General features: G+C 34.6%; 1 protein-coding gene across 32 annotated transcripts in view; it reads right to left on the bottom strand.

The window, feature by feature from the left end:
* Slmap (sarcolemma associated protein) overlaps window positions 1–14,920 on the bottom strand; it is a 155,559-nt gene that overhangs the window by 12,787 nt on the left and 127,852 nt on the right. For 22 of the 32 annotated variants that reach the window (XM_046452768.2, XM_046452763.2, XM_046452773.2 and 19 more), the window contains 4 exons: window positions 7,200–7,322; window positions 5,254–5,328; window positions 2,630–2,950; window positions 1,921–2,038 (listed from right to left, as the gene is read on the bottom strand). In XM_046452768.2, coding sequence (XP_046308724.1) covers window positions 1,921–2,038; window positions 2,630–2,950; window positions 5,254–5,328; window positions 7,200–7,322 — 637 coding nt within the window. The remainder of the gene's footprint in view (window positions 1–1,920; window positions 2,039–2,629; window positions 2,951–5,253; window positions 5,329–7,199; window positions 7,323–14,920) is intronic. The other 10 variants (XM_046452784.2, XM_046452786.2, XM_046452792.2 and 7 more) reach the window with 1 other exon arrangement.

Below are 14,920 nucleotides of genomic sequence, written 5' to 3'. Positions count from 1 at the left end.
AACCTAACTGGATTTACCAAGTTCCTACTGTTTTCTAAACATGAAGAACTTTGATATCTGTGCATCATTTTACACACATTTTATACCAAATAATTTGTCCAAATGTGTTCTCTTACACACACACACATACACACACACACACACATAAATATTTGTGTTTTTGGCCTTTATTATGTCTTATTCATATATATGTATATATTAATATAAATATAAATATTTGTGTTTTTGGCCTTTATTATGTCTTATTCATATATATGTATATATGAATAAATATATATTTAATATGTAAATATTATATATAATATTCAAAATAATATATTTTATACACACAACTGTGTGTGTATAAAATAACTTTTTTATTTTTATTTTTTGGTAGCAGGGATTGAACTCAGGGGCACTTGACCACTGAGCTATATCCCCAGCCCTATTTTGAGTTTTATTTAGAAACAGGGTCTCACTGAGTTGCTTAGCACCTTGCTTTTGCTGAGATTGGCTTTGAACTTGAGATCCTCCTGCCTCAGCCTCCTGAGCCGCTGGGACTACAGTCTTGTGCCACTGTACCTGGCTATGTCCTATTCATATTTTTGAAGAGCTTTTATGAACTTTTACATGTTATAAACAAACATCTGTTTTATTCTTTATTATTAATTATCTTCCCATATTCAAAAAGTAACACAAAAAGTATATGAAAAGATTAAGGAAAAGTTATAACACTAGAAGAGAAAATAAAAGTGCTTTATAGATACTTATATTGCAAATTCATGGCATTGTAAGGAGGAACTGCAGAGAAGAAATCAGTACCTCTTGTACCTTCAGTTAGTTAGTTCTTATTTATTTATTTACTTTGTCACTGGGTTACATCCCCAGTCCTTTTTATCTTATTTTTTTAAAAATTTTGAGACAGGGTCTTATTATTTTGTTGAGGCTGGCCTTGAACTTGTGATTCTCTTACCTCTGCCTCCCAAATTGCTGGGATTACAAATGTGTGCTGCTGAGTCCAGCAATTCTTAATGTTTTAAATGTATAATCAACATTACAATTGTTTTTATAAACAGGAAAAAAAAAAAAACATTATTTTCTGATACAGCTAGTACTGTCATTATTTTCCTCTAAGGTTTGTTTTTTATTTTTGCTAAACTTAATGCTCTCTAGGAATGAAAACAAAAGTTAATAAGAGAGTGATTTCCATTTTTGGGTGGTGGAGGAGGGAGCTGAAATTAATTAAGAGTGACTTCAAAAAGAAATATGTTAATTTTTATAATTCTGAATTAGAACACAAACATTGATTTAAAAATTAACATTAATTAATATGGACCACATTTTACAGAAACCAATTTTGCATTTTATTTAAATATGGCAAATGTTGGTGGTAAAATAGGACTCCACTTAATTTGTTGGTGTAAAGCCGTTGCATTTATCAGTTTGCTTGTAAGGTACTGGATACTTGAAAGATTTAGTTGATTATAGGTCAAGTTCAATGACTAATTATAGACCTTTGTTGTTTGTTTGTTTTTTGGCGAGGAGAGGACATTTAATGAATCTGTATTCCATGACTACACCAAAAGGAAAGTATATGTAGAATGATGGTGGTGGAAGAAAAATATGAAGAGGTATTTATTTATTGGCATGGTTACCCAGCTAAAACCCAAACAGAGTTTGGCTGAACATTTTGCTCCCAAAAGGTATTTAAGTATCAAAATTATATTTAATTTAGATAAAAATTTAAGACAAATTTTTTTAAAAAATATTTTTTAGTTGTAGATATACACAATATCTTTATTTTATTTACTTATTTATTTTTATGTGGTGCTGAGGATTAAACCCAAGGCCTCACACGTGTGAGGCAAGTGCTCTGCCACTGAGCTACAACCCCAACCCTTAAGACAAATATTTTTAAGTTAAAATAGAGTTTTTGCATACTTGTGCAATTCTTTTTCTTGCCGCTGCAGTTCTGATGACAGCAAAACATTTTCCTTTTTTAGAGAATGGCACTCAGTTTCCAATACATTCCATTCCTTTCTCAACTTCTCTAGTTCACCTAAAATAGTCCCAAAACATATTATTAATACAGAAACATAACTTCTATTATTATTCAAAGGATAAAAGGAAATATTTTAGAGAACATACTCCCCGACCCCCAACTAAAGCATGTACAGTTTTACATGGCTTTAAAAAAAATTTTTTTTTAAAGATGTTGATGGACCTTTATTTTATTCATTTATTTATATGTGGTGCTAAGAATCAAACCCAGTGCCTCACACATGCCAGGCAAGCGCTATCACCAAGCCACAACCCCAGCCCTACACAGCTATTTTTTTGATTCTTGTTACTTTGCATTTATACCTCAAGGAAGTTCCATCATCTTGAACTCGAGTAGTATTTTTTTTCTACTTCACTTTTGTAAAGACAATTTTTAATACTATATAATTTTTAAATGTATAGTACAGAATTGTAAAAATTGCAATTTATTGTATAACTTGTAGAATAAGATTATATTTATAACCCCATTATACTGCTTCATATAATTGATTGCTGTCAAAGAGAAAAACATGCTTGGTTATTCTGTTTAAGTTATAATGTTATCTTTGTCAGGAGTTAAGAGCTTTATGTAAATAAAATATTTACTCACTTTGCAATCTTGTTGCTTCCACTCTCTGCTGGTCTTCGCACTGTTGACATCGAAGCTGAAAACTGTTCTGCAGACTTGTGATTTCTTTCTCATACTCAGATGCGGCTTTCCTCCACCGCTCAAGCTCAGCTCGCACCTTCTTAAGCTCATCTTGTAAAGAAATAATGTCAGTGTCCCGCTCAGAAGCAGCCTTTGCAGCTGCTTGATGAAGCAGCAAAATTTCATCTCGGGCACTAAGCAATTCATCTCTAGTGCTTGTGATTTCACCATCTTTCTCTTCCCGGAGATTCTCAATATCAATGTGTAACCTCTGCAGCTGGCCTACAAAAGTATATTTATCTATTATTTTATTAGTCCACAGAAAATGATTTTATTAAGAATATCTTATTAAGAATAAAATAACCCAATAAAGGATTATTGCTACTGCACAGCCTACCTGTCAGAGCTGTTGCTGTTGAGTAAATTATATAAACAATCCACATTTGATGCAGAAAATGCCAAAATACAAGAGTGTGTGTGGGGGGATGATCTTTATTTCCCCCACACAGAGAAAATTAATTCTCACATTTTTGGTATTTTCCAGCTTATTCTTACATCTTTATATGCAATACAAAAACATTAAGGAGGGGTCATAATATATATAACACTAAATATATATTATGTTTTATATCCTCCAGCTGATGAAAATCTTTCAACAAAAATAGTTACTCTGTTATTTATTTAACTAATCCTTCATTTTAGACATTTTAGGCTTTCAATTTTTAATCATTACATACAATCCTGCTCATAATGCAATCCTGATAATGTTCTTAGCATGAATCATGGAGGTGGAATTGCTTGGTCAAATGGTAAGCTTTAAACATTTGATGTTAAGAAGATTCATTTTTCTGTTCAAATGTCCCTTAAATTAAAATTTTCCTTAAATTAAAAATTCCTTAAAGAGGTCTTCTTTGATGACTTATCTAAAAATTAGCTATACTTCATTCTGTAGTCCTTTACTCTGCTTTATTTTCTTTCAAAGCTCTTATAGGATAACACATTACATATTTTTTGTTTACTGTTTATCTTTTGTACTAGAAGATACAAAAGATAATGTGTACAAGGGCCTTTGTTTTGCTCACTGCTCTATCCCAAATATCTGGCAGTGCGAACAATAAAAAACTATTGGTTGAATTAATGAACTTACAGAATTAATGAATTTTATCTCTAACTGAAGAGGTGTGTTTCTAAAAGATCAGATCTTGTGCCCTGATGACCCAGCCTGGAAACAATCTGTATAAAGTCATACTTGGCTCAGAACCAGCATACTAGTCTTGGTTACCATAACAACAGGAAATTATGAATACAAAAAGTTCCAAAGGATAATAAAATAATTTAAGAGGACTTAGGGCTTGGGGAGAGGGAGGTTGCAACATAAACACTAACGATGACAATAGACCTTTTAAGTTTGTAGGAAAGATTGAAGTAACAGGTTCAAAATCTTAAAAGGTACAATGGCAATAGATAAGTCTTGCTGATAAATTTTCAAAATATACAAGCTGGCACTAGAGGGCAGTCAATGATGCCTGGGCAATATAGCTTTAAGATAAATGCAGCACTGTCATGGAACTTTTATTGAAAATTGTTCATACACGCTATCTGATGGAAATATAGATGTAAATCAATTTACATGAGCTAAAGGATAAATGGCATTAAACTACAGTAAGAATTTAAAGAGTTTTCAATTTTAAAACATATATACAACCTACCCTAGAAATTCTAATTTGACCATAATAAAATTCAAAAATTTAAATAACTCAAATGTCCCACTTCAAAAATAACAGGACTCAAAAAACTAGTTTTTCTATGGAGTATTTTTGGGTAAATATCAAATGGCTCACATAATGGTTCCCCATCTCTTCTGAAGTTTTATTCCTTGTCTATTTAATTTCTTCTCACTTTACCTCTTCAGCTAAAGTTTTAAAATAATACTGGTTCCTTCTTTGATAATGAAGGCAGATTAATTTTGCTTTAGGAATTTTACACTGACACAGGAAAGGAAGATTTCTCCTGGGTTATCTCAGGATTATAGCTTTATAAGACCAGGGATTTCAGCTTGAAGTAGACATTTGGCAGGCAGGGGTCATCCTGGTGATTTCTTTAATGACCCTGTGATAACCCAGAGAGACAGCAAAATGGTATGTGTGAAGAGCAGCCATTACCAACAAAGGCAGTACAGAAACCATTGTTCTATTCCATGTTGTAATATAGGTGTGTTTTGAGCATTATTAGATAAAATGACACCAGCAATATAAAAGTGCAGAGGCACAAGTGTAGCTCAGACAGATTTCCTGTCCAAAGCTTTCTCCTTAGTAACTCATGGCATAAACCAGAAATTGTCAGTCTTACCCAATCCAAATCTTCACCCCTGCTCTTTCCACTCCAGGTGTCTAATAATGGATTACTGGAGAATCTTCCCTTATATCTTCTTTAAGGAAAAAAGCTCCAAGAGCCAAGTTCTGTCAGGTTCTAAAGAAGAACCAAAGCCATAACAAATGGGGACCCTCTGTACTTTTATTTTCTATTCCTTTTGAATACTAAAAACAAACAATAACAACCTCAAATAGCCTTGGGATGCTCCATACCTTGAAGAACTTGTATTTGTTTAGCAGATTCCTCAACTTGATTTCTATAGGCTTTTCTTTCTTCTTCCAAAAGAGCTAAAAGTAAAAACACAGTATATCTAATTTCATGAATTAAAGTATTCAGAATTGAGCAGCTGAAAATGCCTAAGAAACTCTCCTAAAGCTTACTGAAACAAACAACAGTATTAATACTTAAGCCATAAGTATTATCAGTATTAGTAGTTAGACAGTTCAAAGATTCCAGGAACACAAAACAGTAGTAAATAATAAAGCTATTCAAATGAGTTTTTTTTTTTTTGGGGGGGGGGTTGTTTTGGGTGGTAGGCATCAAACCCAGGGACACTGCCACTGAGCTACATCCCCTGTCCTTTTTATTATTTTTTAAAGTTTGAGATAGGGTCTTACTAAATTGCAGTGGCTGACCTTGAACTCACAATCCTCCTGCCTCCTCATCCTGGGTCAATGGGATTATAGGTATGGAGTAGTACAGTTTCTAGACATCCTACTACTAAGATAGTATCTGGTATTTTTTTAAATATTTATTTTCTAGTTATAGGTGGGCACAATATCTTTATTTTATTATTTTTTTAAATTTTTATATGGTGCTGAAGATCAAACCCAGTGCCTCACGCATGCTAGGTGAGCACTCTACCACTGAGCCCCAGCCCCAGCCCAGTATCTGGTATTCTTCATAAGAAGCATTCTTCATAACTGGTAATCATCCATTTTTAGCTTATATTTAAAAAACATATTTTATATATATATTTTAAATATATATATATTTTTTAAAATAGTCTTAAAATCCTCATGTTTACTGCCAAGCACATAGTAAGCACCGAACTAAACTGTTGCTTACAGATAAATATAGTTTCATTGTAATTAAATATATTAGCCTGGACAGGCATGGTAGTACATGCATATGATCCAAATGATTTGGGAAGATGAGACAGGAGGATCCCAAGTTCAACACCAGCCTCAGCAACTTAGTGAGACACTGTCTCAAAAGATTAAAAAGGGCTGGGGATGTAGCTCAGTGATAAGAGTCCCTCTGGGTTTAATCCTCAGTACCCCCTGCTCTCCCGCTCATATTCTCTCTCTCTCTCTCTCTCTCTCTCTCACACACACACACACACACACACACACACACACACACACACTGCCTGGATATTCAAAAAGTTTCAAGTTAAAGGAACACTGCCAATTCTTTTGTTTTTCTTTTCTTTTTGTTTGACAGTTTTGAGGATCAAACCCAGGGCCACAAACATGCCATGCAAGTACTCTTCCATTGAGCTAGGTCACTATCTTTAAGATACCAATTTCTTTATGAAGCAGGGAATAATAATAAGAAGTTTCCAGTTTCTTCTTGGGATGTTAATTTTCTTCCTGATCAGGAAGACCATCTTAGAAAACATGAGAACTCCATAGGTCATTCACTTTCTCATTTTAAGATGCTCCATGATATTAATTAACTACAAAAAAGGTAATTACTGTGAATAAGTACAAGCTCTGGGGAAACAGCAGAGACTCTACTGGTTGGTGACACTGATAAGTAAGTTACTAGGAAAGAAAGTGGCCTGGATGTTAGATGATTCTATGCCATAATCTTGCTTGATTCCTCTTATTTACTGAAGAATATACCAAAACATCAGAGGGAACATAAATTTCCCTTGTCTTTGTACTGAGTATCTAAAGTTACATGTAACTAAAACTTAGATTTATTTTATGTTTTCTCCTTTTGTTGCACAGGTTGAGCATCCCTCATCTGAAAATCTGAAATCTAAAATGCCCTGAAATCCAAAACTAGTGGTTAAGATCACATACATATATGATAAAATTGTGGACCTGGAACAAGGACCCACACTTCTGGACTCCAAGATTGGGGCCACCTAGCCATATTGAGCTGCCTCCTCACATCCCCTGACAAACCAAAGTAATCTTGATCTCACCTTGAAGTTCAAAGCATTTTTGTTTACTTGCTCTAGCTAGCTCCTGGGCTTCAATCAATTCCTTGCGAAGATGCTGAATTTCTTGTTTTGCCTCAATTTCTGACTGCGCACCCTGCAAGTCATCTGACAGAAACATGTTTAATTTAAAAGCAAGAGTTAGTATCACAACAATCTCTACAATCAAAGACTGGCAATCTTTTTTCATATTTAGACATGCATAGTTAAATAACAGCACAACTGAGTTAAATAAAACTTAGAAGCAAATTATAGTAAGCATAAAAAATTATAGTAAGTATTTTAGTCATTTTACCCTGGAGAAAGAATACAAATACAGTTATATAAACAAACAAAATGATTATGCACATATATATTAGTAATTCATGGTAATGGAATTAAAAATACATATATTAATATATATTAAGTGATATATTTCACTCATGTACTGCTGATACAAGACTGGAATTCCATAAAATAGGCATAATGCCATTCACTGATTTTAAAACTTATGATAAGTCAGAAAAATTTCATTTGGACCTTAACTGGAAATAGAAATACAAAATAAACTTTTCTTCAAGAAGAAAAAAAGAAACATAGAAACAGAAAGAAAAAGAAGGAAGGAAGGAAGGAAGGAAGGAGGGAAGGATAGAAAAAAGAAAAGAGTTTAGCATCATTATCTCAATTATATAACAAAATAAAAACTGGGGCTGGGAGTTCTACTGAGCCTACTTCATCATCACCATTTCCCCAACTCTACACACATAACAGATCAATATATGTTGAACTATTAATGATATAAGTGGTTTTACTGAAATAAATTAAATCTAGCATTACATCTCAAATATGACACTTCCTCTAACCACTTTCCTCTCTGGTTTCGCTGCTCATCTTCCATTCTATTAAATCTTTCTGCTACTGATGGATAAACAAATCAGGCAAGCCATATTCTTCTATTGCACTCTATTTGAGAATGACTTTATTTTACAGGTACTTCAGCCATAAAAACTTTGGTCCTTCAAAATAGATCTGAGAATATTTTTTCACAATTCAATTACTGTAGGTCTCATGGGGCTGGGGTTATGGCACAGTGGTAGAGCACTGGCCTAGCATGTGTGAGGCCCTGAGTTTGATCCTCAGCACCACATAAAGATAAATAAATAAAGGTATTGTGTCCCTCTACAACTAAAAAAAAATTAAAAAAAATTATAGTAGGTCTCAGATATTACTTATATGCATGTATTTTCATACTCATAGGTCACATTCTATTTTCCCTGTCAAAAATTTTGATTCTGGGTTCATTTATGCTAGTCAATCTATCAATTTGTATTTCAAAAGCTCTTTTGGTCAGGGTGGGGAACACAAGCAGAAATTTTTTAGTGGCAGAGACACTGTCATACCAGCTACAAATTTTATTTGACAACTCTTTCCATACTGTCTGTTGAAGTCTGCAAGGTCCTGGTCTATGTCTCTGGATTTAGTCATCATGTAAGGCAGTACCCTAATATTCAGGAGTATTTAAGAAACAAGTGTTGGGCTGGGGTTGTGGCTCAGTGGTAGAGTGTTTGCCTGGCATGCATGAGGCACTGGGTTTGATCCTGGGAACCAGATAAAAATAAAATAAAGATATTGTGTCCACCTAAAACTAAAAAATAAATTAAAAAAAAAGAAAAGAAACAAGTGTTATGATACCTGTATCTTACTTTCAAGTGGTTTGACAAGAAAAACAAACAAACAAACCCTACTTAAAACTGTTGAGTAAATATTTTCCTAGCTGTGTTAATTTCAACCTTTGCACTACAGATATTTTTGGTTGAATAATACTTTACTGTGGTGGCTTCTCTGTGCATCGTGGGATATTTAGTAGTTTCCCTGGTCTCTACCCAGATGTCAGGAGACCTCCCTGAATCATAACAAATAAAAATGTCTTCAGATATTGCCAAATGTCCCCTAGTAGGTAAAGGTCCCATGTCAAGGATTACTGCTCCAACTTGATAAACATAAAAAAAAAACACAAAACAAAACAAAACAAAAAAACAAGCAGACCTACGTATGGCTTTCTTTTCCACAGAAACATTGGCCAATAATTCAATAATTTTTTTTTAATGGGAGGGGGTACTGGGGATTGAACTCAAGGATGCTTTACCACTCAGTTACATTCCCAGTTCTTTGTATTTTTTTATATTCATTCATTCATTCATTCATTCATGTATTTAAATTATAAATTAACATAATGATTTTATTTTATTTATTTTTATGTAGTGCTGAGGATTGAACCCAGGGCCTAACATGTGCTAGGCAAGTACTCTACCACTGAGCCACAACCCCAGCCCTTATTTTTTATTTTGTAACAGTGTCTCGCTGAGTTGCTTAGGGCCTTGCTAAGTTGGTGAGGCTGGCCTTGAATTTGTGATCCTCCTGCTTTAGCCTGCTGCATCACTAGGATTATATAGGTGTATGACTCTGTATCCAATGAATCTATTTCCTGTGTATTCTAAAAACAATCAAAGAACTATACAGTGGAGCCAAGCATGGCAGCACACGTTTGTAATCCCAGTAGGCTCAAAAGGCTGAAGCAGGAGGTTCTTAAGTTCAAAGCCAGCCTCAGCAACTCAGTGAGTCCCTGAGCAACTCAGCGAGACCCTGTTTCACAATAAAAAAGGGCTGGGGAGCTGGAGTTATGGCTCAGCGGTAGAGTGCTCGCCTCGCATGTGTGAGACCCAGGTTCAATCCTCAGCACAACATAAAAATAAATAAACAAAATAAAGATATTAAAAAATTAATATGGATTTGTGTGATACTATGTAAATAAACATACATGTAAACATGGAGGTTGCATATAAATATGTACCCACATCTATTCCTCCCCTCCCCACTTTTTCCTGTTCACAGTGCTGGGGATTATAAATCCAGGGCCATGTATATACTACATAAACAGTCTACCAATGAGCTACATTCCCAGCCCTACACATCTATTTCTTAAGTCTGTCTATTGAGTGGGCTTAGAAGAAATGACACACCAGTAGCAATGAGGACACCAAACACTAAAGATCTTGGTTTCTAAATACCATTTTCTACCAGAGTTCTCTGAAGAAATGGTTGATTTTAGGGATAAGAGAGAGAAAGTACAAGATGAACCTAAAATAACTTTTGGGCCAGAAGTGAGAAAGAGATAAAAGAAGGACTGGGTTATGTAAAAAAAACAAAAAAACAAAAAAACAAACCCAAATCCCCAAAACCCAAATGTCTCCTACTAGCCAAATATATGACAAGCTGAGCATCAAAGCAAATGACAGTGACAGAGTATATAACAGAGTTTATGACAGAATATATTAAATTATAACTCATAAATAAATGAGAAAACTTAAAAAAAGACATACTAAAAAGTTTGCTAATACACATAGACGGGATGATAAAATTAAGAAATCACTATTTGGCAACTATTAAGGTAATGATTCATCAGGCAAGAATCATTAGTAGATGCTAAAACTAAGTGGTTAAAATTCTTAGAGGGTGCTGGGCATAGTGGAGCACTCCTGTAATCCCAGCAGCTTGGGAGGCTAAGGCAGGAGGACTGTGAGTTCAAAGCCAGCCTCAGCAAAAGTGAGGTGCTAAGCAACTCAGTGACACCATGTCTCTAAATAAAATACTAAAAGGGGCTGGGGATGTGGCCTAGTGGTTGAGTGCCCCCTGAGTTCAATTCCTGGTACCAAAAAAAAAAAAAAAAAGTTTGAGAATTTGGGCTGAGGATGTGGTTCAATGGTAGGGTATTTGCCTGGCATGTGTGAGGACTCAAATTCAATCACCATTACTGAGAAAATTAAAAAAAAAAAAAAAAAGTCTGAGGGGTTAGACTTTTACATAGTCTTAAAATAGCTCTGCACAAGAAATAGTTAAAAATAGAAAATAACAACTTTATACTGGAGAAACCAGGGAGACAATACCTTAATCATATACTCAAAGTTAATATCACTAGTGCACAATTCAATATCAGGTATCTCCTGATATAATAATACCTAATATTACTTTGTTGATCTTGCCAAAAACACATGAATTTAATTATGAGGAAACATTAAACATATAAACAGAAGAACATTTTAACTGTCTTGTGCTCTTGAAAAATATCAATTTCATGAAACAGAAAGACTGAAGTGGGCTGGAGTACAGCTCAGTTGGTAGAGTACTTGCCTTGTATGCACAAGGCCCTGGGTTCAATCCCTAGCACCACACACCAAAAAAAAAAAAAAAAAAAAAAAAAGACTGAAGAACTAACTGTTCTAGGCTAAGGGAGAAAAAAAAAGACAGGACAATCGAATGCAATGTATCATGCAGGATTGTCTTTTGTCATAAAATACATTATTGAGATAGCTTTCAAATTGTGAATAAGGTCTATAAGATTTGAGAATAGTAGCATATTTCACTGTTAACTTTTACTTAATTTTGAGAATCATATGAAACAGGAACTATGTATTGAAGTTTTTAGGAATAAAGGCTATAATGTCTGCAACTGACTCAATGATTCAGGCTGAGAAGAGAGGGAAAAGAAAAGAAAGATTAAAATATTAACAACAGATAGGGGTGAAATGTTAATATTTGGAGAATCTGAACAAGCATATGGAATTCTTTGTTCTCTTACTGCACTCTTCTTAAGTCTAGAATTATGTCAAAGTAAAAAGTTAAAATAAAAATTTCTGGGGCTGAGGTTCTGGCTCAGTGGTACAGCGCTTACCTAGCAAGTGTGAGGCACTGGGTTTGATTCTCAGCACCACATATAGATAGATAAATAAAATAAAGGTCCATTAACATCTAAAATAATACAAAATAAAAAATAAATTTCTACATGTGATAAAACAAGAAAAACCAGGTGTGGTGGCACATGCCTATAAGCCCAGCAGCTCAGGAGGCTGAGACAGGAAGATTGCCAGTTCAAAGCCAGCCTCAGCAATGGTGAGGCACTAAACAACTCAGTGAGAACCTGTCTCTAAATAAAATACAAAAAACAGGGGCTGGGATTGTGGCTCAGCGGTAGAGTGCTCGCCTAGCATGTGCGGGGGGGCCCTGGGTTCGATCCTCAGCATCATATAAAAATAAAAAGAAGATATTAAAAAAAATTACAAAAAACAGGGCTGGGGATGTGGCTCAGTGATTGAGTGCCTCTGAGTTCAATCCCTGGTACAAAAAAAAAAAAAAAAAAAAAAAAGGAAAATATGGCAAGCTAGGCAATGTGGTATATACCTATGGTGGCAATTCCAGAGACTTGGAGGGCTGAGGATTGTAGCCTCAGCAACTTAGTGAGACCCTGGTCAAAAATTAAGGCAAAAAAAAAAGAGAGAGAGAGAGAGAGAGAGAGAGGGAGATAGCAGGATGGGGATGTAGCTTAGAGATAGAATGTTCCTAGGTTCAATCCCTAGTATGTCCACACCACCACACAAGAAAATGAAGAAAAAGGAAATATGATAAAACAATAGTTAAATCTAGCTAATGGGCATATATGGGTATTTTTTGTTCTCTTCAACTTTTCTCATGTTTGTTATTTTTTATAATTAGGAAAGGTCTCTTGAAATTACCAATCAAAATGTTATCATCTTAGAAGAAGCCTCAATCATTTCTGCTTAAATTCCTGTATCAACTTATCTTGTCCCTCTGCATTTATTATTATAAGCTTATTAATGGTAAATTAATTACTACAACAACTAAAAGAGGACTGTTATGCTTCAAGGAATCCTTTTATAATGAAGATTCATATGTAATTTCACCTCCATTAAAGTTTATAGTCTATTAAAACAGACTTTTTTGGGGGGATACCAGGGATTGAACTCAGGAGCACTCAACCACTGAGCCATATCCCCAGCTCTGTTTTGTATTTTATTTAGAGACAGGGTCTCACTGAGTTGCTTAGCGCCTTGCTTTTGATGAGGTTGGTGTTGAACTTGCAATCCTCTTGTCTCAGCCTGAGCGCTTGGATTACAGGCATGCACCACTGTGCCTGACTGAAACAAATTCTTGCTATAGTAGAACACTTCCCTTTTTCAATGATGCTGTGAAATAAAACTAATACTTGCTTTTCAAACAAAATAATAATGGAACAGGTTTTATGTCTTATGTTTCAAGAAACAATATCATCAAACCCCTATCTCTCACCATGCATAAAACTTAACTCAAAGTGGATCAAGGGCCTAGGAATTAAACCAGAGACCCTGCTTCTAACAGAAGAAAAAATAGGCCCTAATCTTCATCATGTCAGATTAGGCTCCAACTTCCTTAATAAGACTCCTATAGCGCAAGAATTAAAATCAAGAATCAGGGCTGGGGACATAGCTCAGTTGGTAGAGTGCTTGCCTTGCATGCACAGGCACTGTCCCCAGCACCACAAATTAAAAAAAAAAAAAAAAAGGAAAAGAAAATCAAGAATCAATAAATGGGATGGATTCAAACTAAAAAGTTTCTTCTCATCAAAATAAACAATCTGCCAGATGGGTAGAGAGCCTACATCTTGGGAGCAAATTTTTACCCCTCACACATTAGGTAGAGCACTAATCTCTAAGATATATAAAGAACTCAAAAACTAACACCAAAAAAACAAATAACCCAATCAATAAATGGGGCCAAGGACCTAAACAGACACTTCTCAGAAGATGATATACAATCAATCAACAAATATATGAAAAATTTTCATCATCTCTAACTATTATGAAGACAAACAATAATAAGTATTGGCGAGGATGTGGGGAAAAAGGTACACTCATACATTGCTGGTGGGACTGCAAATTGGTGCAGCCAATATGGAAAGCAGTATGGAGACTCCTTGGAAAACTGGGAATAGAACCACAATTTGACCCAGCTATCCCACTCCTCAGTCTATACCCAATGGACTTAAAAAACAACATTCTGCAGGGACACAACCACATCAATGTTTATAGCAGCACAATTTACAATAGCTAAATTGTGGAACCAACCTAGATGCTCTTCAGTAGATGAATGGATAAAAAAAAATGTGGCATATATACACAATGAAATATTACTCAGCAATAAAAGAGAATAAAATAATTGCATTTGTAGGTAAATGGATGGAGTTGGAGAAGATAGTGCTAAGTGAAGTTAGCTAATCCCACAAAAACAAATGCTGAATGTTTTCTCTGACATAAGGAGACTGATTCATAGTGGAGTAGGGAGGGAGGGGAAGGGAAGGGAGCAGGGGTTAGAAATGATAGTGGAATGTGATGAACATATTATCCAAAGTACATGTATGAAGACACAAATTGGTGTGAATATACTTTATATACCAGAGATAAGAAAAAAATGTGCTCTATATGTGTAAAATGAATTGTAATGCATTCCACCGTCACATATATAAAAAAAAATCAATAAAAAATATCAAACTGGTTGCTGGATACATAAAAAAAAAGAGACAATATAATCAACTCAAAAATATGAGATTATGCTAACTCATGGTCCCACTATCTGCAAATTAATTCTCTGCATCATATAATGAAAAAAATCAGCATTTTAATTAGAACATTTGCCATGTATCAAATTATGCAAACATACAAACTCTTTATAGTGTTGTTTGAACACAGAAGTAGAGATACTTCTATGAGCTTTACAAATTAAGTTTAGTAAACACAAATGACTACAAACTCATAAGTAATTAGTGTGCAGATCCTCTTTCCAGACAACCAAGTGACATTTTTTATTTATTTTTTAACCAAAGACTAATGAGCACATCT

The sequence above is a fragment of the Marmota monax genome, unplaced genomic scaffold (genome assembly GCF_021218885.2).
Source record: "Marmota monax isolate L192 unplaced genomic scaffold, Marmota_monax_Labrador192_F-V1.1 WCK01_AAM20220418_F8-fsc00042, whole genome shotgun sequence".
Taxonomy (NCBI): domain Eukaryota; kingdom Metazoa; phylum Chordata; class Mammalia; order Rodentia; family Sciuridae; genus Marmota; species Marmota monax.
Note: the sequence above shows the minus strand (reverse complement) of the source record. Positions and strands in the feature narration are given on the sequence as shown.